Genomic DNA, 27,262 nt, shown 5'->3' with positions numbered 1-27,262 from the left:
CTTATTTATGGTAGTAACTGATTGTACTGAGCCATCCACATACTCTCTTATCTCTGATCCTGTGAGCCTTAACAGAGCTAGGTAAAAAAGCTGGGAGAGGTCCGAGTGCATTTAGAGACCAATAATTTCTGTGAATATGCCTTTTTTTTCAACAGGAGATAGTTCATTTCCAAAATGCTGTTTAGGCTTTATGAGTTTCAGGGGAAAAAAAAATTATCAAGATTCCAAGGGAAAAAGGGACATGTGTTAAGAGAACGGAAGAATTGTTAGCAAGGGCAATGAAATATTCAGAGTGAATGGATAAAGAAGACAGGAGAATGTATATATAGGGTAAACATGCTAGTGAAAATATCATACAAATTGAAACAGTATTACTGGAAGATGATAAGCTAATAAAAGAAATATTATGATAGACCTATGAATAAAATGAGCCCTTTTCCAAGATTTTCTTGATATTAAAAAAAATATCCAGGAGGGTTGAGGGGTATGTATAGCTCAGTGGCAGAATCCACGCTTGACTTGCATGAGGCCCTGGGTTCAATCCCCAGTTCCTCTGTTGGGGTTAAAAAAAGAGAGAGAGAGACTTAAAAAAAAAAAATCCATATGCCTAGCTGAAAGTTAGTGTTTTTTAGCAAGTATTTAAACATTAGAGAAAGGGGAGGAGGGATAAAATACATAGCATAGTCAGAAATTAATGAAGCCCTTGCTTAAAGTTACATCGTTTTCTTTTCTGTCTGATTCTTTGGGACAATTTGTAATAATACAGAAATTGTGATGTGGCGTAGCGGGAACATTGCCTTACATGTATCCAGTGATTTATCCAGTGAAAGAATTAGAGCAGAGTTGTGGAACTTGTTTCATGCCTGGAAAGATCCCCTGGGGCTTTGTGACCCTTCTGTGATCACTGGAGCAGGCTGGCCGCTTGAAGAGATCCTCTGGTTTTTTTAAGGGATGAGGGTTTGTTCATTTTTTTGCACAACCTTGCATCAGCCGTTAAGATTTTCTCCAATGACACATAATATCCTGCTCTCTGATACATAGGTGGGAAAATGAAGGTGGTCAGGTGGTCATGCAGTTAATTAAAAAATTTCAAAATAACATATCTCATGGTCATTACCTATGTTAATTCTTTTACATTAATAGTACTGAATAGTATAGAGATGTGATCTATTTTCAAGCCTCCTTTGCAAAGTACCTCTCAGATCTCTATGATGTAACTCTAAAACCACACCATCCAAGACGGTAGTCACTAGCCTGAATGGCTATTTAAATGTAAGTTAATAAAAATCGTGAAATATTCGGTACCCTAGGTATACTAACCGTATGTCAAGTGCTCAGTAGCCACATGTGGCTGGTTAGCAGCTATCATCTTGGACAGCTCAAATGCAGAGCATTTCTATCATTGGCATAAAACTATGGGTCAGCACTCCTCTGGAGGATATAGCTTTTGAAGCAGTCATTGATTTTCCCTTATCCATAGCTTTTAAAGTGTAGGTTTATTGAAGAGAAATCATTGTGTTTTTTTCAGGTTGGACAGATGTTGTGACTTTGACAGGATATTATAATGACAGTTGATTGTCGGGTTAGCTAACTTCACTGTGAGGGAGTTTCATTCAAGTTAATCAGTAATAGAGATACACTGTGTTAATGCTGTAAAATACTATAAAGTTGGGCTTGTGGGAAACAGCATCATGTAGGTAGCGAAAAAGAACACTAACTCCGAAGACGGGAAACGTGATCTTGTCCCAGCTTTGCCGCTAACTAGTTATAAGACTTCAGGCTTTTAATTTTTCCAAAGTTAACTTGAGATTTAATTTCTTTATCTCTAAATTGTAGCTTTAAATAAAATATTTTTAAAAGTCTCTTCTGTTACAACATTTCATTCTGGGCACTTTGTTCCCTCAGATACAACTGTTATAAAAGACCTGTGGTTCTGAATGGAAGAGGTTATACAGAGAGAATGAGAAAGTGCCAGTGAGGCTGCCAAGGGAGCCCTGCCCTTACTCAGAGTCATTCTAAGATAACCAGTTAGCTGTAGAAACCGCTAAACCACTGCCCAGGAATAGAAGGACTCTGTTGGTCTTAAATTGTAGCAGCTTATCCTAAAGTGTTGCTTTCATTGTGTTCACTCCTTCTGCCTAAAAACCTTCATTAGCTTTGGACTTTTGCAGGTGTGGATTTAAATAGCATTTCCCCTGATCACTAGCTGTGGGACCTTGAGCAAATTGCATAACCTGCTTGTCTCCATTTCCTGTGGGATGGGTGAAATGAATTGATATCAAAATCTCTTGGAGTTTGCAGTCAGTTCGGAGGGAAAGACACATAGATGGGAAAGTCTGTCATAGACATGTTCCAGGTGTTACAAAAACAGAAAGGTCTCTACCTGAGACCTGACCAAGGTAGACAAGAAGAGTGTAGTGGAAGGATATACCAGGCAGAGTGAGCGGCGTGCACACAGACACTGGGATGTGAAATAAATAGGTAAAGGATTGAGAAGGAATAGAAGAATATGGTAAGCGTTAAGCCTGGAAGATGAGCAGAGGCCAGAAAATAAAGGACTAACAGGTTTAAACTTCATGCTGAACAGTGCAGGGATACACTGCAAAGTTGTAAGTCTGTATATATGAGCAGAGTAGCATGAAGGTATGGAGAGAGATGGAGCAAACCTGTGCCTTGGGATGTTCACTCCAGAAGCAGCAGGGAGAATGGGTTAAAAGCAAAGAGAAGCTATTATTCCAGTTAAAATGAGATATGATGAAGACTTGCATTAGGAAAATGTGAGGAAGGGGGTAAAGGGGTGACGTAAAATCAGTATGAATTGAACTTGGCAACCCATTGATGTGGGGGTGAGGGAGATGGAGGTTTCTGTCTAAAGCAACTAGATGGATGATGGTCACTTTTCATTGGGTAAGGAAACCATTGCCTTGACTGGTGACGTAATATAGTGTGTATCTAAGAGGCTATACCTTGGAGCTAGACTGTCTGGTCTAAAACCCTAGCTTTGCCATTTATTAACTTTGTGGTCCTGGGCTTGTTACTTTAGTGTCTTTGTGCCTTCGTTTCCTTCATTAGATTCGTTTACACATGCGTTAATGTGTGTAAAATGCTTAGAATAGTTCCTGGCAAGTAAGCACTATGTGTGTTTGCTGTTATTATTAGTGGAGGATATGAGTTAGTTACGTTTTAGGCATAAAAAGGGAGAGTCATGTGGAAATACATAGTAAGCAGTTGGGTATTTGAAGCTGGAGCTCAGTCAAGTAGTCTGTGCTAGGGATACTGAAATGGAAGTTATTATCTAAGTAGCAGTTGAGATTAAGGGAATACAGAAAGTATCCCACGGAAACCAGATACAGTGGTTAGAAGGCCAAGATGGAATTCTAGGAACAATGATAACTTAGAAGTCAAGGAAGATGGGCTTCTGTATGTTACTAAGGGAGAGTGACCAGAGGCATAAGGAAGAAAATTAGGCCTTATGGTCTTGGATACCAAGGGCAGTGAGGGAGTGATTCATGCCAAATGCTATAAAGCTGACAAATATGATAAAAACTGAAGATTGAAAAGTCCACTGGATTTGCAGTGAGAGCATTTCTGTAGAGTTTGGGGCAGAGGTCACTTTACCAAGGACTGGAGAATGGAGGAGGAGGCATTGGACTTGGGAGTTAAGATCTTTCTTTCTCCCCCTCTTTATCATTGATTTTTAAGAAATTTAACTTTATCAAAATAATAGTTAAAAACCAAGTAGTTAAAAAAGATCAAATAGTTCTGTAAGGCTTGGAAGGAAAAAAGGAAAAGCACTTTCTTTTTTTTATGGAGGAAATAGAAATAAAATTGTCTAGCTGTTTCTTCTGGAATTTACTGCCATGTTTCATATTGCTATTTCTTTTTCTCTCCAGATACTATCTGTAGACTTCCTATTGCAGAAGATGAACTTTTAGCTTTTTTACCTCCCGCGTTCTTCTAAAAAAGAAAAAGAATTTGGTACAATTTTTGACTAAAGAAATATTTAGTATTAATTTATTATAGTACATTAAAGTTACTCACAGAGGATCATAGTATATTGTGATTTTCTTCTCTTTTTAAACACTTTTTAGAGTTAATAATTGCTTTTTTTGCTTAATTTTCTGTATATACATCATTACCATGTCTACAAAATCTTCAACAGAACTGGAAACCTACCCTATAGCTTCATACATCTCAAGTCATCTGCCAGTATCATTTTTTTTCCTTGGAGCATCTGCTCTTGGATTTACCTTCAATCTAAAAACTCTGTTGCTCTGTTCAGGCCTGCTGGATAGCTGTTGTCCCCATGTTTTTGCTGGTGGATTTTTTTTTTTTTTAACTCTCATCTTGGAAATTTCTTTTGCCTCTTTACTATTTCTGGATCTCATGTCTTCATCTTTCTTAGTTTTATCCCATGACTGGATAGAACAAATATTTAAACTGCTTCCTAAGAAAGAGTACTAAGGAGGTGGAGTTTTCAAGACTCCATGTGTCTGATAGTTTGGCTAGGTATAGAATTCATATGGAACTACTTTTCCCTCATATTTGCAAATATTCTATTTATCGTCTAGTCTGTGTTGCTGCTGCAGATCAGATGCCATTCTGATTCTTATTCCTTTTTTATAATACTCCACCTTCTTTTTCTTTCTCCCTAGAAACTTTTAGGTCCCTTGCTTCCTGCCACTCTAGGTTGTTCTGAGATTTCACAGTGATATGCTGGGTTTTTTAATTCATCTTTTTCATGACTTGATCCTTTCAATATGAAAACTCATTTTTGTTCTTGGAACTATTCTCAAAGTCCTCAGCTTTCTTAGTTCTTTTTTTCTGTAACTCCCATGGGTGGATGCAGATTTTAAGCTTTTCACTCTTATTGTTCATCATTTTTATCTTTGTTCCCTTTTGGGGTATTTAATCAATTTTCTAATACTTCTGTTGAACTTTTAGTGTCTCTAATGATATATTCAATTTTATAAGAGCTCTTTCTTGTTTTCAGGAAAATCCTGACTTGTTTTATGATGTTGTATGATCTTTTATCTACCTGAGGATGTTAACTGCAGTGTTTTTTGGCTTTCTTCTCCCTGCTTGCCCTAATTCCTCCAGACTCTTTTTATGCTTGCTTGTGTTGCCTCCTTTCTCCCTTGTTGAAGCGTCTGGTGATTCTTGATCGTCCATTTGTAAGAGTGACCAAGATGTTCTGTTATGGGACAGTTTTACTAAATGCTTTGATACCACATCACATGGATTGCCATCCAGTATAATTTTCCGTGTCTCCCACTTACCAACCTGTAACATAATTCATGAGGACACATTTTGGGTTTGGGGTATGATCACAACTCACTTAAAAAAATTTTTTTTGTATATATATTTTTTAATTGGAGTATAGTCAGTTTACAATGTTGCATGAATTTCTGGTATACAGCATAGTGTTTTAGTCATCCATACACATACATATATTCCTTTTCATATTCTTTTTCATTATAGATTACTACAAGGTATTGAATATAGTTCCCTGTGCTATACAATATGAACTTACTGTTTATCTACAATTGGGAGGTTTTAAATGACTAGATCCCTCAGCTAACCTAAACAGTCTTTATTGGTTGAAAATAAATATGTGTATTTTTAAATATATCTTTTTAAAAATTGTAAGTTATTCTATGTCGTCACTTTAAAAATACCTCAAATATGTTAGTACCCTTCAGTCAGTTTAAAATTTCACTCACATTTATTTTATTTGGGGCTTTATGTTCAAACTGTGCTTTAATTTTATTACTGATGTTATCTTTGTAAGCCCAGTAACATTGTAATGATGCATCACTAAATCAGTAGGTTTTAACTGCTTGGTTTCATTATTTGAAATCCATGTGTGTTTGGACAAGTTTTATTTTCAAAAAGAAGTAACCCCAACATCAAATAATGTTATAATTTGCTTGCCTTTTTTTTTTTTTTAACTTTTTTTATTGAGTAATAGTCGTTTTAGAATGTTGTATCAAATTCCAGTGTAGAGCACAATTTTTCAGTTACACATGAACATACATATATTCACTGTCACTTTTTTTTTCGCTGTGAGCTAATTTGCTTGGCTTTGAATGATAATTTTATGGGAAAGTTTTGGGCGCTGTTCACATAGTGGAAACAACTGAACAGTTTGTTGTTGTTAGGATAATGGAAACTGCTTTGCCTAGTGTCTAAAGACTAGACACATTTCTTTTTAAATATCCTGCTTTTAGACAAGAAATAGATCATTCTTTTAGCTTTAAAAGTCGTTTATTTTCTATCACACACATGTTGATATTCAGCTAAGAAGAACTCTTAAGGTGGGTATGACAAAGCGTGTTATGTGTTCACTTGTTAAAAAATAGCTGACAATCTCACTGTATGTCCAGGTCTTGACACAATTGTGTGTATCACGTGTATTCTAGCAGTAAGTGCACTTGCTTGATTTTTCTGTTCTATTATGAGCAAGCCAGAAACTTTAATAAAAGAGCAATACAGAGCTGTACTATTTTAAATCAAGAGCACAAGCTTTTTAACATATGCACTGAAAGATAACAGCAGACACTTCTGAAATCTTCACACTCCCCCACACCCCAAAAATATGTAAACCCAGTGGTACCAAGTAAAATGTTAGGCATTCCACTGATTTAATTTTGAGTATATAATATGATTGTTATATGTTATAGAACTTAAGATACTTAAAAATATATTAAAAAACAGAAATTCACATCAATTATCAGAAAATCACTGAAGCATTTCTCGAAACTCCAGAGTTTTTTACGTAGCAAGCTTGAAAAAAAAATCACTCTTAAAAATCACTCTTTCAAAGAGCCTCAGATGGGGGTGAGTAGAGGTAGTTGTGGAAAGCTGAGTTGATTTTTTCTGCATTGGATAAAGCCAAAAAGATAAGTTTGGAGTTTTTGTTAATATCTGTGCAGCTTGAGAAGTTCCTAATTCTTTCCTCAGTTCTAAGGGGAAAGTGTGGAGGCACCTCTCATTGATTCATCTTCTCTGCTACCCATCCCTGTCAACCATCATTGTAATAAAGGGTAAATATCAAACTCTTCTCAAAGCCAAATCAGCTCCATGCAGAGGGCAGAAACTGCCTTGGAGGAAAGGGTCAAGTGTAATTCCCCTCAGAAAGTATGCTCAAAAGGAGAGCAGGGTCTCTATAGTATTGTTCTCTTTAGTTTCAAGATCTTTGCTCTCCTGTGTTGTCTAAATCACCTTCCTGCTGCCTTTCAAATTCACGGATCAGCCCAGCTGCACAGATTGGAGAGTCTGAAAATCTTCAAATTCATTCCAAAGTCCTTATATTCATTTATTCTCAGCTCCATTCATGTTTATATTCATTACTTCTTACTCATATCTGGCTCTGTATCTCTCTCTACCTCCTCCAGTGTCTCTCCTTTTCCAGTCATACAAATGATACAAAATGTCAGATTGTAGGTCACTAGAAGATTTAATTTTCTGAAATTTGTTGGTAATGTCCAGTATAGAGCCATATCCATGTTGGTCTTACTAAATACTTTATAAACATCATAATGATAACTTAAATTTCAACTTAATACCTTTTTAAAAATTTAATTATGCCAACATATCTCTCACTCATAGAGTATCTCTTTATCAAAGGTGTATTTTTACAAAATTTTTAAATGAAGAATTTGATACATACAAAGAAACTGAAAGACTTTTAACAGTGAATCATTTTTTAAATTTTTTATTTCTTAATTAATAGACTTTTTTTTTTTAGAGCAGTTTCAGGTTCACAGCAGAATTGAGAAAATGCAGAGTTTGCACATAGCCCTCCCCACCCACACATATACACTCCCCAACCCTCAACATCCCTCATCAGTGTGGCATATTTGGTACAATCGCTGGACCAACATAGACACATTATTATCAACCAAAGTCCACAGTTTACATTAGGCCAACAGTGAACCATTATATCCATCCTCTAGATTGTATAATTAACATTTTCCTATACTTGGTTTTTCACGTAACTATACATCTATCAATGTGGATCAGTAATCTGTCTTTTTGATGCATTTCAAAAGAAGTTACAAGCATCAGTACACTCCCCCCTAAATCCTTCAGCATACATATCGTTAAGTAGAGTTCAATATCTTTTTTGAGGTAAAATTGATATACAATGAAATGCACAACCTGTAAGTGCACCATTCAATAACTTTGACAAATGACTTGACTTTTGTAGCCTGAACCACTCTCAAGACATTGAACATTATCATCACTCCACAAAGATTTCTCATGTCCTTCCTAGTCAGGCTTCCTAGTCAGTCACCCATCCATCCACAGGCAACAAGTATTCTAGCTTTTTCCTATCATAGATTAGTTTTGTTTATCCTAGAAAATTCATATAAATGGAATTGCAATCTGTATTCTTTGTATAAAGCTGCTTTCACTTGGTATTGGTGGGAGGCAGTTTTCCCTGGGTCTCCCAGTTGGCTGCCCGTTTTGTGCATGAGGAACTGACACTCCTTTAAATGTTTATATAACAGACAGCCTTGGAACATAGAGCTAGTGTTTCCTTCTAGAGTATAGGACGGTGCTTACTGCCCATTATAAAAATTCAGGTTCCCTAAACTCAGTGTTCCTCTCTTATAATCCAACCCACTGTATGTAAGTTGTATTTGACTTTTCCTTGTGGGACTAGGGGCTTGTAGAACCAGCATAAAAGTGCTGATACTCTGGTTACTGCTATTGCTCCAAATAACAAACTTTTCTTTATCTCTGAATCTTTGCCTTCAACCAGCATGTGTGAAATTCTAGCAGGCTAATTTTTGACTTGCATTTGAGGTAAAATCAGAGACCCTTTATAGTTCTTTATAGTTCAGAGTGGTTCATTTGTTACAATTGTTGAACCTACAGCGATGCATCATAATCACCCAAGGTCCATAATTTATCTTAGGATTCACTCTTGGTATTGTACATTCTGTGAGTTTGGTCAAATGAATAATGATATATATCCATTGTTACAGTATCATGCAGAGTATTTTCACTCCCCTAAAAATCCGTGTGCTCTACCTATTCATCCCTCTTCTTCCCTAGACCCTTGGAAACCACTCATCTTTTTACTGTCTCCATAGTTACGCTTTTTCCACAAAGTCATATAATTGGAATCATACAGTATGTAACCTTTTCATATTGCCTTCTTTCACTTAGTAATATGCATCAAGGTTTTTCCATATCTCCATGGCTTAAAAGCTCATTTCTTTTCAGTGATGAATAAGATTCCATTGTCTGGATGTACCACAGTTTATTTATCCATTCACCTATTGAAGAACATCTTGATTGCTTCCTAATTTTATCAGTTATGAGTAAAATTGCTATGCAGGTTTTTATGTGGACATAAGTTTTCAACTTCTTTGAGTAGATACCAAGGTGTGAATGCAGTTGCTGGATTGTATGGTAGGAGTATGCTTAGGTTTGTTAAGAAATTGCCAAACTATCTTCCAAAGTCACTGCATCATTTTGTGTTCCCATCAGCAATGAATAAAATTTCCTGTTGCTTCATATCTTCAACAGCATTTGGTGTTGTCACTGTTCCAGATTTTGGCCATTCTAATAGGTGTATAATCATATCTCATTTTAATTTACATTTCCCCCATGACATATGATGTGGAACATCTTTTCATATGTGTATTTGCCATCTATACATCTTCTTTAGTGAGATGTTTATTGAGATCTTTGGCCCATTTTTAAATTGAGTTGTTCATTTTCTTATTGTTGAGTTTTAAGACTTATTTGTATATTTGAATAACAGTCCTTTATCAGATGTGTCTTTTACAGATATTTTTCTCAGTCTATGACTTATCCACTCATCTTCTTGACTTTATTTTCTGCAGAGCAGAAGTTTTTAATTTTAATGAAGTCCAGGTTATCAATTATTTTCTTCATGGGGTCATGCCTTTGGTGGTGTATTTGAAAAGTCGTCATCATACCCAAGGTTATTAGGTTTTCTTCTATGGTGTCTTCTAGGAGTTTTATAGTTTTGCATTTTCAATTTAAGTCTTTGATTCATGTTGAGTTAATTTTTGTAAAAGTATAAGAGCTATGTAGAATTTTTTTGCATGTGTATATTTATCTATACTTAATTTAAATATATATTATAATATATTATGTATAATTATTCATTAATATGTAAGAGAAATTTATAATTTTTTCAATTTGATGAAACATGAATATCACTGAAGCTTAGATTTGATAGGAATTTTTTATAATTTCTTTATTTAGCCATCATGTATTAAGTACCTCTTGTTTTCAAAGGGAGGCAATAAAAATAAAATGTCCTACAATAAAAGGACCTAATTCTTACAATTCAATATATCATCTAAGAAGTTTCACAGAAATATTTTAAAAAGTCAAACAAAAGAATAAGGAATAAAAGATTGGGTGAGTTGAGTAGGGAAGCCTGCCAGCAGCTAAAGCTTCAATATTCTAAACCTGATGTTGTGACTGTGGTGTTGAGGGCCAACTGAAACATCCTATAGAATGTTACACTAGGCTTTACAGTATACTAGGGCTTTTGGTGTAAAAGATCTGGCTTTGAGTCCTGACGCTACCATTCCTCAGGTTTGACCTTGGGTCTCTCGTGTCCTCATCTAAAAGAGAAAATCACAGCTACTTTGTCCTTCTTCCCTCCCTGTTGCCTTTACTCCCCACCACCCTGACTCTCCTCCTCTGCCTTGAATATATATTGAGCACCTGCTGTGTTTCAGGGATGGTTTTAGGTGTAGGGATGGAAATGAAAAATTGTGATATTTCCTTTTGGGAAGTTTGTAGCCTTAGAAGAAAACAAGACACATGGCAAGGCAGACTGGTAAGTGTTATAATGGTGATCTATGCCACGTATAGTTGAAAAGAAGTACCTGTGTTTGCTCAAGAATGACATAAAGAGGTTTGAAGATGAGATAATGTTTAAACTGAAAGTCAGTAATGTGCAGACATTTGCCAAGTTAGGGTCAGGAGTAAGGGTAGTTTGGATCAAATGAAAGCATTCAGACAGTACCTGTTTTTGAGTAGGTTCTTGAACCTGTTTGTTTCCTCTCACCTCCCCCATACCTGTGTTAGCAGAGAGAAGAGCAGACTGGATTCTTACAGAAATAGTGTAAGCCGTGTATTGAGCTGCTCTTCAGTCTGCTAAGCATTGTCCTAGGCATTTTACATTAATTTTTTAGAATCTAACAATAACTAGAAGGTATTTTTTGTTCACTGAAGATGTTATTATCCCCAGTTGGATAGATAAGGAAACTGGGGCACAGGCTTTTTTTTTTTTTTTTTTCAAACATGTCTGTGGTCATGCAGTTTGAGGTTGTGAATAGTAGGATTAGGACTCAAACCAGTATTCAAATCCAGCTTTAATCCCTGCATGCTTTCTGTTGCGCCTTTTTAAATACCATTCCAGTAGTGTTGTCAGTTTTAGTGTGTTCTTCTCAGTGTTGAAGTACAGGCCAGATGATGGGATTTGGTTAAGATTGACTTTAATATCAAGAAAAGTAGAAATAAAAATCTCATTATTTTAAATCCTGTTTATGTGAAATTTAGTGATTTGACTGGGGCTAAACTGGATTTTCTCTATTTAGGTAAAGCTTCGTAAACATTGGCTTCTACAGTGCCACCAGATTTCCTTTAGCTTCTAGTTTCTTAAGGGATTTTAGTTAAGTAAGAACTAAAAGCTAGCTCCTCTTCAGTAAATTGGGAAATAATAAGTAAGAATACATAAAAGGAAATTTCAGCATTGTCAAAAAATTGTTACTCATTCATTTTGATATATGTCTACATAGAGTGAAGTCATATACTTTAAAAAGTATATTTTAACAAAGGATAAGAGAGCTGTGTTCTATAACAAAGAAAAGAGGGAGACCCACCCAATGGTAAGCAATTTGTCCATGGTTGTGCAACACATTTGTTGCTGGAGCCAAGGCTAGATCCCAGAGCTCCTAATACTTAGTCTAGTGACATTTCTATTGTGTTCTTGTAGGTACCTCAGGCTTAATGATTCCCAGAGTATCTTGGCATGTATTTCAAAAGCATATAGTCCTTAAGTAATGGCCAAGACTTATGCATATTGTAGAAAGGTTAATTGCCCTGTACTAATTGTATATTTTTCCACTGATACCTTAGAAAAAAGTCTTTGCCTCATAGAACTATTTAAAAGAAATGGAATATATTTGAATTTTTAACTCTTCAGCCTACTAATATTATCTGTTATTCCAGACATCTTTTTTTTTCTAGCATACTTTTATCGCCCAGCTTTATTGAACTGTAATTCTTCTACAACTTAATTTTTCATTAAATTCTTATTGTACTGCTTAACAGTGAAGTGAATCACTTAAATCTGCTGTTATAATTAGAGAAAGTCAAGAGCTGTCATCATCCAGCCAATTAGTGTTAGATCTTTTCTGGAGTGAAGCACTTGGAGGAGTCTTGCAAAGATGCTTGTATTACTAGTACAACATCACTACCCATTTACCAATAAATTGTCACATGGGGCAAGCAATATTTTATAGCAGGTAATATGTATGACTTAGAATGTGTTTTGCAAAACCAGTTCCTCCTTCCATTTTTTAGTTTAGTTGTAACCACCTCTTACTAAGACTTCATGATAGTTACCTTGTAACAGGCATCCCTGCCCACACACGCCTCCTGTCTCCAGACATCTATGGTATTGCCAAACAAATTAGATATTTTTAAAACACAGATTTGATCTTGCTGCTTGTGAAAGCAAAAAAGTATCAATAGGTGTTTATTTTATACAGAAGACAATGCTTAGTGTGTCAATCAAAAATTTCCGTTAGCCAGCTCCAACGTACATTTTCCAGCCTCATTTATGGTCACCCACTAATACACTTAAAGTAAGTTTCTTGCCTTGCCCAAACATGTATTAACTGTCCTGCTCTACAAGCATGTGGTTAAACCATTAGCTCAGTTTGAATTAATGTCTTCAACCTCCACTGAAATCTCTTTCTTCATGCACTCAAAAACGTACCTCATGTGTAAAAGCTTCCATACATAATATATATTCCATAAAATATACTCCATTCAGTATAGACCTCTCCTTGGTATTCCCTTTAGCTCTGGGAAATTTTCTCACACTATTCATTTCATTATTTATCTTCCTTCATTTTCTGTATTCTCTTTCTCAGGAGCTCTAGTCCAGGTTTTGCTGTTTGTCCTTTTGGAGTCATACTCTGTTCTTCTCTTTTCTCTCATATATTTCATTTTGGGAAGTCTGTTTACCCTGTGTCCCAAGAGATTTTCTAAACTTTTGTTTCTAACCCACTTAATTTCAATGATCACTATTAACTTTCTGAGAGGATTTTTTAAATTCTCTGGTTGTTTTTGTTTTTGTTTTATTGATATTATATTATCTCAAATATCTGTAGAGATACTCTAATTAGATGGTGTATAAAGTTTCTTTTGTTCCCTCATTTATCTCGGCCTTTCTTCATTATGCTGCATGTTTTGTGATTCTTGGTTGACCCTTCAGATATATGAATGAGGGGTAAGAACGAAGGGTAGGAATGATTTAAGGCTGAGTGGGTAGGGAAACAGCACTTGCACTAGCGGGCTCCTAATTGTTAGCATGAGTAGAGGTTTGTGTGCAGGATCCAATATTTCACAAGTTGCCCAGATATTTCCTTCAGTCTCTTAAGAGAAGGGCCTCACGTTATTTGTGTTGGGGTATTGTTTGCCTGTTTTCACATCTATAGGTGGGAAAATGAAATGGGTATCTAGTCCACATGCAAATTTTCCATTAATCCTTCTGTTTTCAAGCCCACTGCTCTCCCTTGCTTTCATTACACATGTAGTGTCTCAGCACAGTCTGTGAGTTCTGTTAGGAATGCTGGTTCCTACTTGTGCTGCAGCTCCTTTTATTAGTTTTGCTAACATATGGCTCCTTCAACTCAGTTAATCAGCCAGCAGTCTCTCTAACTTCCAGAAACTTCTTTAATTCTGCTTCCCAATGATGGCACCCCTCTTATGCTCTTCCTTATTGTGAATCTATTCATTTTGACTATCTTACTATCATTTTGATATCTTTTAAAGAGTAGCATGAAACACGTTTATTCAGCGTGCCATCTTGAATTGGAAGTCAGCTTCTGCTTCCTGGAGAAGAAAATACACTCTTACTTCTAAGGAGAATCAAGAATAAAACTGTAGGAACACTTTACTGCCTTCTCAGTCCAGCTGGAGAGAAAAATCAGGTGCCAAAGGAGATAAGTGATCCTCTTACTAAGTGGAACCTTGGGTAGAAATACTTGACAAATAAAATATAGTATTTGAACGACTCCCATTTGACTCCATGTGCATGTCATTCTTTGAAAGTCATTTTTAAATGACTGGGGGGGGGGAAGGGAGGTATAGCAAGGAAACTGAGAGCGAGTATTTTTATAATTCTGAAATAAACTTGTGCCAAAATGAATTTTAAAATTTGGAATAAAAGGAAGTGGGTGAAAGGGGAACCTTCTTTGGTTGGAGGAAGAGGAACACAAATTAAAGGTGTTAGATAAGTTAACTGAATATGTGCACATTCAAAATTGGCCTGTCCCCTTTGTAAGTGCCTGATATCTCAGCAGGCATGTCAGCAGCTTCTTCTAAATGATTCTTCATTCATTTGTTTATTTATTCACTCAATAACTGTGATTCTGTCCAATAGAAAATAAACATCTATTTTGTCCAAACAGATGTCACAGATGACAGTGTAATCCCAAACACCAAAAAGTCTTGCCTTATGGAGGTCTTGCATGTAGATTGAACAAAAATCTACATAAACCTGCATTCTTGGTTCACAGAGGCAGAACATCATTTTGTGAGCCATATCAATGAGAATGATTAGAGAATATGGGAAGAAGGAAGAACAAGAAAAACAGATCCCAGATCCATATTAACTTCTGAATGGAGTCAGAGAACAACGTTATTACCATGAGCCATTATAATACTATCAGCATTTTATTCCAGAGGTACCATGCGCAGTGTCACCTTGACACTAAAGATAAGAGAAGTTATTTTATGTAGCAGCAGTAGGAGCAGGAAGTGTGACTTTGCATGAGCAATTCACTTAACACCTTAGAATTCAGTCCACCTTTTTTCAAGTGGGAGTTGGACCAAATAACCATTAAGGTTCTTACTGGTGCAAAACCTTGAATTCTTTTAAACACTTACTGAATGATGGTAGTTTGCAGGCATTAGTTTAATCCTTTAGGAAATTCTAAGATATATATCACAGTGCCTGGCCTTCAGGAGAAGATAAACCCAAAAGAGCAAATAGAAGTAGGGCATGCACAGATGTCTGCATTACACAGGGGTGTACTGTAAAAACTGTGTAGGAGAATCACTTAAATGAACAGGAGAGAATTTCCAACTTGGGCAATTGAGGGTGATTGCATAAAGGGTTATATGAATTATGGCTTGAATCTTCAGTAAGATTTTGATAGACAGCTGTGCCTAAAAGAGAGCATCCCCACCAGCATAAGCTGGAGTGCAGAGAACAAGAGTGCACTTGTTCAGGGAAGTACAAGTCAGCCAGCCTTATTAGTGGAGGAGTTGTGTTTTAGGGTGTTGGAAAAGGAAGTGGAAAATATGAGTAGAGGTAACATTATGAGTGGTCTCACCTACAATTTAAGAGAAGTATTGTAGCTTTTTTAGACAGGAGACTAACAGGCAGAGATTTATTCAGAGAAAATACGCAGATGTGGAAGATGCTATGGAGTAGGGAGGAGACTTGATGCTGAAACAGCAGTGAAGAAACTTTTACTCATCCAGGAGGGAAATAGCTGGCACCAGAAGTAGGGCAGTGGCAATCCAATGAAATGGTTGGAGCAAATGAAAGACGTTATGAAGTAAGAATGCACACACTTCAATACATGGTTTGGGTAAAACTAAGGATTAGAACCAGTGTAACTGGGAAAATGGAGGCACCTTTAATGAAAAATGACAAGGCAAGGGAAGAAGTTGATTTTTGTGAAGAAATAAAATTAGCCAATTCCTCATCTTTCAACAAATCTTTCCCATTTATTTAACAGCAATTTCAGTGTAATAGCAAAGATAGAACAGTCTCTGTGAATTCTTGTCTTTCTTTCAAAGCCACTATAGTTTCTTAGGGATATTACTATTATTTTTATCAATTATTATGAATCTGAATTGCCTTATGTACTCATTTGGAGGAGAATGTATGATAGAATGAAAAAAAAAGTATTCTTTCAGAATATCTTGAAGAGTAGCCAAAACTCAGTGGTCCTTAGGAAGAGTAGAATTTTACTTTAGATATGGAAAAACAGCTCACTTATAAATGATACCCATCAAAAATTATAATAGTAGAAAATGAAATCAAATTATGTATACCCATACACTAAAAGCTATCAGGAAGTGATAGAATTTTGATTATAGAAAATAACATGAGCATATGATAGCTCTAATTAAAGCTGCTATCCCTTCCTTCTCTTAATTGCAGTAGTTGACCTCTGCTCCACTTCATCTGGTTTGATCATCTGCACTTTCTTGAGTGGGAAGTGAGAAAGGAAATGAAAGTAAAGGACTATTTATAATTAGTGAGGGGAAAGCTTGGGGAAAAAAATAGATTTGGAAATATATAAAGCTTTAAAAACTATATTTTTTTAATTTTAAAGAGTAGGCAGTTGTGATTTTTTTTTTTTCTGATTTCTACATAGCATCAGAGAGCAGAAAAGTTGCTGCCAAATTACACTTCCACATGAAGTCACAGTGTGAGATAAGCTGCACTAGGAACTGGTTAAAAACCCTGTCTTCATGTTTTGTATTGCTTTCACAATGAATAGCTTCCTTTTGCATTGAAATTTGAAGTGTTGTTTTTATCTGTTCCATATAACTGTTTGGTTACCTGTAATTATTTAGCTGCCTTCAGAGTCATGGACTTGGGAGGAGTGAAGATTTCCTGGTCCAGCATTTCCCGAAGTATGCTAGTCATCTGTAGTTTAAAGAAAGGGCTCTGGGATCAATTAGATTGGGAAATTGCCGGGTTAAGCACAGTTAAACAAGATTTTTATTTCTGTGGAGGTGGGGGAGGGTATGGAAACTCAGAGACTTTAATATGTTAATACAAATCAACTAAGGGGAAACTACGTATAGCAATTTACAACCTTATCTGACCCCCAGATCCTTTTTTCATGGAATCTTTTTCAGAACCATTGTTTCTCAGAACACATGGGGGGAAACTCAAATCCCTTAAATTGACAGATAAACAGAAAAGAGAGAAATGGCTCATTCAAAACTGCATAGCTATTTACTTAAAGAACTAGACTTGAACCAAGGTCTCGACCTACCATATTCTGATGTGCTTCCTTTTACCCCCAAATTCAGAAAAATCTTTAAAAGCTACATGGAACTTAAAATTAGATCTGTAAAATGTACACAGAGGGATTTGAAGAAATAAATAAAATGAATGATTTAGTGATTTTAGTATATTTTTGAATTGGTACATTCACTTTGATGAAAAGAGTTAGATCAAAAGGGCCAATTAATGTTTGTAACCAAAGTTAGATTTTTCCAATCAGGAAACTTTTTTTGGTCATTATCAAGTACCTTTCAAATTATAAAAAAATGTTTCCTTTCAAATTATAAGAAGTTCAAACAATACAATAATGTGTGTATCCAAAAGCCTCCCATTTTCCCTGGAGAAAATGACTGTTTATGATATGCTGTCTATTGTTCCAGACTGCATGCCTCTACAAGTAAACGTGTATCTTTTAAAAACTTATCTACATAGATGATGTTATGATAGACACACTGTTCTTTACTCTTCAGTTTTTTACTCAACTGTATTACGTTTATCTTCCCCATGCTAATACATACAGATCTTTTAATAGCTCAATAATGCTACATTTTATAACTACTATAATTTAATCACTTTCCCATTGATAGACATTAGGGTAGCTGTAATTTTTCTATCAGAAGCAGTGCTGTAGTGAATTTTGATACAGGTTTTGGGTGGGGGTAGGGGGGAAATTGTGTGAGTATGTCCATAGGAGAGTCCTTGAAGTAGAGTTGCTGAATCAAAAAATAAACACATTTAAATTTTTTAAGTGTTGCCAAATTGCCTTAAAATGTGTTATTAGTTTATTCTCCCACTGCCACTATTACAACAGGAAACTTTTAAATAGTATGCCTTTTGCTGAACTTAAAAAAAAATTATACTTAGTAAATGAATATGTTGCTATGTTAATCTTAAATCATAGAGATAATTTATAATGTATTAATAATGATGATCTTTCTTTCTCTCTCCCTCCCTCCCCTGCTCTTCTCAGAGCAAATTATTCATGGAAGGATTCAGAAGCCTAAAAGAAGGAGAACCAGTGGAATTCACATTTAAAAAATCTTCCAAAGGCCTTGAATCAATACGGGTAACAGGACCTGGTGGGAGCCCCTGTTTAGGAAGTGAAAGAAGACCCAAAGGGAAGACACTACAAAAAAGAAAACCAAAGGGAGACAGGTAATTATTTCACTTTGTTAGTTTTGTGAGTTTATTGTATTTGGAAAGCATTTCTGAAAGTTTAATTTACATTATTATTATGTTAGTGGACTTTAGATAGTCTAGCCAAAATAAAATAAAATGCTACTACTAAGTATTTGAATAGAATTAATCAGAAATATAGTCTATCTTGCAATTTGAATTCTCTGCAGACTATACTTAACTGAGCCTTCAGCATTGAGCACTGGAAAGTCCCCGACTACCACTTCCACCAGACAGGTCAGAGACCGAAAATGGGGAGTTGAAGTTCCCAGCAGAGGTGCCCCTCTGTACATCTTAACACCCCTACCTATTTTTCAAATGAAAACACATTTATTGTTTTGTCTGTTTTTAAAAGATGACTCATATACATAAAATTCAAGTATTAAAAAAAATCACTGGAAATACTAACTATAAATGGGAATCATAATATATATGCAAAATTTTTGAAACTTGCATTTTTTTCTCACTTAAGGGTAAATCATGGAATATTTCATGTCAGTCTTTAGCATTGCATAAATTCCCACTGTGGGAATGTACCAAAATTTAAACAAGGCTATGTTAAATTAATTTAATTGTTAAATTTAGGCTATTTCCAATATTTTAAATTTATCAATAGCACCATGGTAAGAATCCTTATATGTACATTTTTGAAAAATTGAATATATCCTAAAGGATAAATACCTAATAGTCAAAAGATCTGGTTCAAAAACAATGCACCTTGAAAATTTTGATATCTATTTTTAAATTGCTCTTCAGAAATGATTAGGGCCAATATACAACCCTTTAAAAGTGAAACTGTTCGTTGAAAAATGTCATCTTTTAATCTTTTCCAATTACAGAGGTTAAGAAATGCAGTTCATTTTTTTTTCTTTGCATCCTTTGATTAGAGGTTAAATTTATTTTTATATGTTTTAATTTTAATTTTTTTCTTCTATGAATTGCATGTTTCTTGCCCTTTGCTTATTTTTCTACTGAGATGTTCATTTGCTATTACTGATTTCTAAGTTCTCTCTTTAGAAGAACATCTCAGTTTTCCTCTTTCCTATGCTAGGAAAAACTCAGTTCTGCCATATTATGTTTCTTACCTTTGTGTCTCCATTGCTTTTACACCGAACACTTCATTTCTGGTCACCAAATGTGTGGAGTTTTTTCCCCACACAAAGCAGTTCTCCACAGTGCCAGCTGGGTGTCCTATAATTTAACTCAATTCTGACACTATCTACCTGGAGATAGTGTCAGGTTCTACAGGTTAAGGGCTCAGTCCCACAAGACTGCTCCCACCACACTTTAAATGCCAATTGCAAGTCCCCTGCAACTTCTAAGTTGGCTACAAATCAGAAGTGTCCACAACCCCCTCCTCAGGTTTGCTAGAGTGGCTCACAGAACTCAAGGAAACACTGCACTTACCAGCTTATTAAAGGATATAATAGCCAGATAAAGGATACAGATGAACAGCCAGAGGAAGAGATACATAGGGCAAGGTCTGGGAGGGTCCTGAGCACAGGAGCTTCTGTACTTATGGGGGTGGGGTACTTCACCCTCCCAGGATGGATGTGTTTGCCAACCTGGAAACTCTCTGGATCTCGTACTTTTGGGATTTTAAGGAGGCTTCATCACATAGGCTTGATTTTCAGCCCCTTTCCTTCTCTCTAGAAAATTGGGGGTGGGGCTGATAAATCCAAGCTTCTAATGGCATGGTCTTTTCAGTGACCAGACCTCATGCAGGAGCCATCCAGAAACCCACCCAGAGACACCTCATTAGAACAGAAGACCCTCCTATCACCCGGGAAATCACAAGGGTTTCAGGAGCCCTGTCTCAGGAACAGGTTAAAGACCAATGTTAGAGAAAGAGGTGTTCCTAGTGTTCTTATCACTTAGGAAATTACATGGGTTTTAGGAGCTCTGTGCCAGGAACTGGGAGCAGACCAACATATATTCCCTATTTTCGCACATTCTCTTTGTATATTTACCATGTTAATCTTTGTCTCAAATAGATGAGAAAGATATTTTTCAGCTTGTGAAGTATATTTTAGCTTTAATTATAGTGACTTTTAAAAATAGAAGTTTTGAATTTTTATACAGATAAATCTGTTACTCTCTCCTTAATGCTATCTGACTTGACTGCTATCTGCCTTTTCAAACTGCCAAATTAAAAATATACTGCATTCATCTATATTTTTCTTGTATGATTTTTACTAATTTATCTTTTACATTTAACTGTCTCTTCTCTTTGTATGTAATTTATTTTTGAGGAGAGGAATCTAAGGATCGAGCTTTTCTTTCCTCTCCAGATTGTTAAGTAGTTACCTCTGCAGCATTTAATGCTTAGTACACGTTTTAACACTGATTTGACAAGCCAGTAGTAAGAGAAGAAATTCAGTTTTCATCTAGATTTTTAAGAGCTCATTTTGTATAAAGGAAAGTCCACGAAAATGTGTGAAAGTATAATGATATTCTTACCTATTAAAGTGATTTTTTTTGCTCCCAAAGAGAGAGCATACACACACACATGCGCGCACACATACACACACACACACACACACTCAAGTAAAGCAGAGTAAAATAAAAGAAAACAAAACCCTTTATTTTTTCATGTCTTTTAGATAAAATCTTTAACTCTAGTTCTGGCATGTTTTACACATGTGCTGCACTAGGCTCAGCAGAGGAAGGATTGTGGAGGCTGAGGGTAGGGAAGTAAGATAGCAGGACATTCCTTCATATAGGGTCTTGTCGACCATTGTAAGGACTTTGATTTGGGGAAAAATGGGAAGTCATTGGAAAATCTTATATTGAAAAGTAACATGAGCTGATTTATCTCCTTAAAGTATCATTCTGGCAGCTGTGAAGACAACACAAAGTGGAGAGGCAAGGATGGAACCTGAGAGACCGCTAAGGATGCAGTTCCGGTAATGCGGGAAAGAGATTATGGTGGTTCCCATTGGGATGGTAGCAGTAGAGGTGGTGAACAAAAGCCCTGCAGTGTTTTAAAGGTAGAGACAATAGCACTTACTATTGGATCAGATGTAGACTGTAGAAAATCAAGTGTTCAGGATGACTCCAAGATTTGTTTGGCCTGAGCAACCAGAAAGATGGAGGGACCATTTACCAAGATGAAGAAGACTAGGGAAGGAGCAGAAAATCAGATAGACATCCAAGTGGAAATGTAGCTTAATGGGATGGATGCATGAGTATGGAGTTCCAGGACTGGAGATGAGAATTTGGCAGTAATCAGCAAAAAAGATGATATTTACAGCCAGAAGACTGAATGAGATCACCATCAGAGTGAGTATACATAGAAAGGGCAAGAGGACTGCGCCCTGGGCCATTCCAGCATTAGGGATCAAAAAGATTAGGAGGATTAGTAGGAGGCACTACCAAGTAAGGAGGAAATGAGAGGAGAGCCAAGAGTGGGTTTTGTTTCAAAAGTGAAGGAAAGAAGTATTTCAAGAAAGAGAGGATATCCAATGTGTTAAATGGTGCTTGTGGTGAAAATGATCCAGTAACAGGTCTTGACCATTTAGCAACAAGGAAGTTGTTGGTGAGGTTGGCAAGATCAGAATCAGTGCACTGGTGGGGGTAAAAGCCCAAGTGGATTTGTGCTCAACAGAGAAGGAAAAGAGAGGAAGTGCAGATAGTGAGTATAGACAATTTTTTGTTTTCCTATAAATGGGAGCAGAAAAATGAAGCAGTATCTAAGGGGAAGAAACTACAGCATGTATATGTGTTAACAGGAAAAGTGTAGCAGAAAAAGAAAGATTGAACATGCAGGAGAGGAGGACAATTGCTGGAGTGATTTCTTTGAGTGGGAGAGAGAATTGGGATTTAAAGAGCAACTGAGAGAGCTAGCCGCATGTGTACAGATGGTTCATGCTTCAAAACTGGAGGTAAGGCACAGCATACAGGTACAGATACCGACGGGCAGGTAGATGTGAAGGTGGGATAAGTAAGATTTCTCACCTTTTTATGATGTTTTCTTAGTGAAATTTGAAGCAAGGCCATCAACTGAGTGATGGTAGAAGAGGAGGCTTGGGGATTTAAAAAGAAAGGAAAAGGTAGAAAATAGGAAAATAGCAGAGTGAATGCATTAAGGAGGAAAAGGTAGAATTTCAGGCTATCTTAAAAACCCACTTCAGGTTAGTGGGCAAGAATTTAAAGTCAAGTCGGTCAGTATGATTGTGTGTTTTCTCCAGCCTTTGTTGACTTCATGGCTGTAGACAGAAAGATGGATCTAACCTGTGTTAGGGCTTTCCTAGTTGAGAATGACAAAGGGAGAGAAGCAAGAGCACTGAGCATGTATGCAGACATAGCATATAAACTAGGTAAGGGTTAAAGACATGAATAAGTGTCAGGCTCATGGTGTGTGGGTTGCAAATGCAGTCAAAGAACTGCTGTAGTTGGGGTGGGTACCAGAAGGAATGATCTGATAAGGTAGAAGATAGTGGTGGTGAGTAACTGCTCCAACTGCTTACGTTTGTTGTGTGTCTTTTGTGATAGAAAGCCTTTGCACATTTGGTATCTGATTTTCAAGTAAGTTCAGGATGTCTGTAATTTTTGTCACTAAGGTTAGCAGTTCCTGTTTTACATATGCCATTTATTTTCATAAAATGAAAGAGACACTGTAATAAAATACTGAAATAAGCATAGAGACTCCTGTATAGAAACTGGAACAATGAGAAAACAAGATGTGAAAGTGTTAACTGATGGCTGAAACAGTTACCAAGGCATTGATTTGCTCCCTAAGTATTTAAAAGGCTTCAGAGATCTTTGGTAACTTTCTGGATTTATTCCGTAGTTATTAACCATGTGTACTTCCTGACAGTTTTAAGAATGAAAATAAAATTATACTTTGATCCAGATTTTCATGTTTAGTAGCATGATTATATAAAGTAGCCTCAAAATTTTTTAAATACTCTGGATTTTCCAGTTATTTTTCATTGCCAATTTTTTCTTACATTTCTTTTTGATTAGAAATTGTATTGTATTTCAAAGAACCAGCTCTTGGATTTATTTCTGTTGTACTTTTTTTTTCCTAATGCTTTTTGTGATTATGCTTATTAATTCCTTCCATTTTATTTTATTTTATTTTTACTTTTTATTGTGAGAATTTTCAAAATAAAAAAAAAGTAGGAAAAATAGTATGATCAATACCTGTGTATACTCACATCTTATATTTCAATAATTACAAACATTTTTGTGGAAACTATTTAAAGCTTTAAAGTATATTACAGATGCATAGCACTGTAATATCACCCATACCAAAATAAACAATACTTCCTTATAGGAATCTAATGCTACTCTATGTTAAAGTTTCCACCAGTTTCCTGTGACAACAACCAATCTGTTCTCTGTATATAAGAGCTTGATTTTTGTTTTTGTTTTCAGATTCTACATATAAGGGAGATCATACAGTATTTGTCTTTATTTGTCTGACCTATTTTACTTCTAACGATGCCCTCAAAGTCGATCCATGTTGTAATAAAGGGCTAGATTTCATTCTTTTTTATGGCTGAATAATAGTCTATCATAAATACATGGCACATTTTCTTTATCCATTCATCCATTAATGAACACTTAGGTTGTTTCCATATCTTGGCTGTTGTAAATAATGTTGCAGTGAACATGGGGGTGCATGTATCTTTTCAAGTTACTGTTTTCATTTTCTTCAGATAAATAACTAGAAGTTAAATTACTGGATAATATGGTAGCCCTATTTTTAATATTTTGAGGAACCTCCATAGTATTTTCCATAGTGGCTGCATCAATTTACTTGTTTACCAAAAATGCACAAGAGTTCCCTTTTCTCAACATCATTGCCAACACTTGTTATTTATGGTCTTATCGATAATAGCCATTCTAACATGTATGAGGTAATCTCTTGCTATGATTTTTGTTTGCATTTCCTTGATGATTAGTGATGTTGAGCAACGTTTCAGGTTTGTGTTGGTTTTTTATATGTCCTTTTTGGAAAAATGCCTACTTAGTTTCTCTGCCCGTCTTAAATTATTTTTCCTTTTTTTTAAATTGTGGCATAGTTGATTTACAATATTATTTTCAGGTATGCAATATACAGATTCAAATTTTTTATAGATTTACTCCACTTAAAGTTATTATAAAATATTGGCTGTATTCCCTGTGCTGTTTATTTTATAAATAGTAATTTGTAACTCTTAATTCCCTACACCTATCTTTTTCCTCCCCCTTCCCTCTCCCCACTGGTAACCACTAGTTAGTTTTCTATGTCTGTGAATCTATTTCTATTTTGTTATATTTATTCATTTGTTTTAATTTTTTAGAGTCCATGTATACATGATAACATACAGTATTTGTCTTTCTCTGTCTGAATTTTTTCACTAAGCATGATATTCTCCAAGTCTATCCATGTTGCTGCAAATGGCAAACTTTTAATCCTTTTTATGGCTGAGTAGTATTTCATTGTGTATGTGTATGTATTTTTATATATCACACCTTCTTTATCCATTCTTCCATTGGTGAAAACTTGGGTTGCTTCCATATCTTAGCTGTTGTAAATAATGCTGCTGTGAACACTGTGGTGCATTATCTCTTTGAATTAGTGTTTTTGTTTTCTTCAGATACACACCCAGGAGTGAAATTGCTGGGTCATATGGTAGTTTTATTTTTAGTTTTTTGAGGCCCCTCCATACTGTTTTCCACAGTGGCGGCGGCAATTTACACTTCTGCCAACAGTGTACAAGGATTCTCTTTTCTCCACATTCTCACCAACATTTGTTATTTATGGTCTTTTTGATGATAGCCATTCTGACAGGTGTGAGGTGGTAACTCGTGGTTTTTATTTGCATATTTCTGAAGATTATCAGTGTTGAGCATCTTTTCATGTGCCTTTTGGTCATCTGTATGTCTTTGGAAAAATGTCTATTCAGGTCTGTTGCCCAGTTTTTGTTTTTGTTTTTTAAATATTGAGTTTTATGAATTATTTATATATTTTGGATATTAACCCCTATTGTTCATATCATTTGCAAATATTTTTGTCCTGTTCAGTAGATTGTCTTTTTGTTTTGTTGTGGTTTCTCTTATTGTGCAAAAGCTTATAAGTTTAATTAGGTCCATTTGTTTATTTTTGCTTTTGTTTCCTTTGCCTTAGGAGACAGATCCAGAAATATGTCAAAGAGTGTTCTGCCCATGAAGCTTTGTGGTTTCCAGTCTTACATTTGGATCTTTAATCCATTTGAGTTTGCTTTTGTATATAGTGTGAGAAAATGTTCCAATTTCATTTTTTTACATGTAACTGTCCAGTTTTCCCAGCACCACTTATTGAAGAGACTGTGTTTCCCCTATTTGTATTGTTACGTTCTTTGTCATACATTAATTGACCATAAGTGTGTAGGTTTATTTCTGGACTTTCTGTTCTGTTCCATTGATGTATGTGCCTGTTTTGTGCCATTACTATACTATTTTGATTACTCTAGCTTTGTAGTATTGTCTGAGGTCTAGGAAGCATAATAACTCCAGCTCTGTTCTTCTTTCTCAAGATTGTGTTGAGTAATCAGGGTCTTTGTGTTTCCATACAAAATTTAAAATTATTTGTTCTAGTTCTGTGAAAAATGCTAGTGGTATTTTGGTAGAGATTGCATTGAATTAATCTGTAGATTGTCTTGAATCTGTAGATTGTCTTGGTTAGTGTGATCATTTTAACAATGTTAATTCTTCCAGTTCATGAGCAGAGTATATCTTTCCATCTGTTTTTGTCTTCTTCAGTTTCTTTGATTAGTGTCTTACAGTTTTGCAAGTGCTGTTCTTTTACCTCTTTAGTTAGATTTATTCCTAGGTACTTCATTCTTTTTGATAAGTTTGTAAATGGCCTCTAACCATTTTTTAATTGGATTGTTTATTTGTTTGCTATTGACTGGTATAAGTCCTTTATATACTTTGGATATTAACCCCTTCTCAGATAAGATAATTTGTAAATATTTTCTCCTCTTCTATAGGTTGCCTTTTCTATTAATGTTTCCTTTTGCTGTGCAGAAGCTTTTTAGTTTGATATAGTTCCATTTATTTATTTTTGCTCTTGTTGCCTTTGCTTTTGGTGTCAAATCCAAGAAGTCATTCCCAAAACTTTTGTCAAAGAGCTTAAGCCTTATGTTTTCTACTAGGAGTTTTATATTTCAGGTCTATGTTCAAGTTTTCAATCCATTTTGAATTGGTTTTCATGTATGGGGTAAGGCAGTGGTCCAGCCTTATTCTTTTGCATGTGGCTCTCCAGTTTTTCCAACATTATTTATTGAAGAGACTATCCTTTACCTATTGTATATTCTTGGTTCTTTGGTTGTAAAATAATTGACTATCTATGTATAGGTTTATCTCTGAGCACTCTGTTTTAATTCATTGGTTCATATATTTGCTTTTATGCCAAATACCATAGTTAGTTTGTAATGCAGTTTGAAATCAGGGAGTGTGATGCCTCCAGATTTTGTGCTTTCTCAAGATTGTCTGGGCTATTCAGGGTGTTTTGTGGTTCCATACAAATTTAAGGATTGTTTGTACTGTTTCTGTGAAAAATACTGTTGGAACTTTGATAAGGATTGCATTGAGTCTGTAACTCACTTTGGGTGATATGGACATTTTAATAGTATTAATTCTTTCAATCCATAAGCACAGAATATCTTTCTATTTATTTGTGTTTTCTTCAATTTCATTTGTCTTATAGTTTTTAGTGTATTGATCTTTAACCTCCTTGGTTAAATTTATTCCTAGGTATCTTTATTCTTTTTCATGTAGTTG

At 35.5% G+C, this 27,262-nt stretch overlaps 1 protein-coding gene across 1 annotated transcript in view; it reads left to right on the top strand.

The window, feature by feature from the left end:
• The window catches only part of LIN28B (lin-28 homolog B), a 101,587-nt gene that overhangs the window by 34,605 nt on the left and 39,720 nt on the right, over positions 1–27,262 (top strand). The window contains exons 3-4 of the mRNA XM_064487121.1: positions 18,300–18,484; positions 21,331–21,411. Of these exons, the coding sequence (XP_064343191.1) occupies positions 18,300–18,484; positions 21,331–21,411 (266 nt within the window). The remainder of the gene's footprint in view (positions 1–18,299; positions 18,485–21,330; positions 21,412–27,262) is intronic.

The sequence above is a fragment of the Camelus dromedarius genome, chromosome 6 (genome assembly GCF_036321535.1).
Source record: "Camelus dromedarius isolate mCamDro1 chromosome 6, mCamDro1.pat, whole genome shotgun sequence".
Taxonomy (NCBI): domain Eukaryota; kingdom Metazoa; phylum Chordata; class Mammalia; order Artiodactyla; family Camelidae; genus Camelus; species Camelus dromedarius.
Note: the sequence above shows the minus strand (reverse complement) of the source record. Positions and strands in the feature narration are given on the sequence as shown.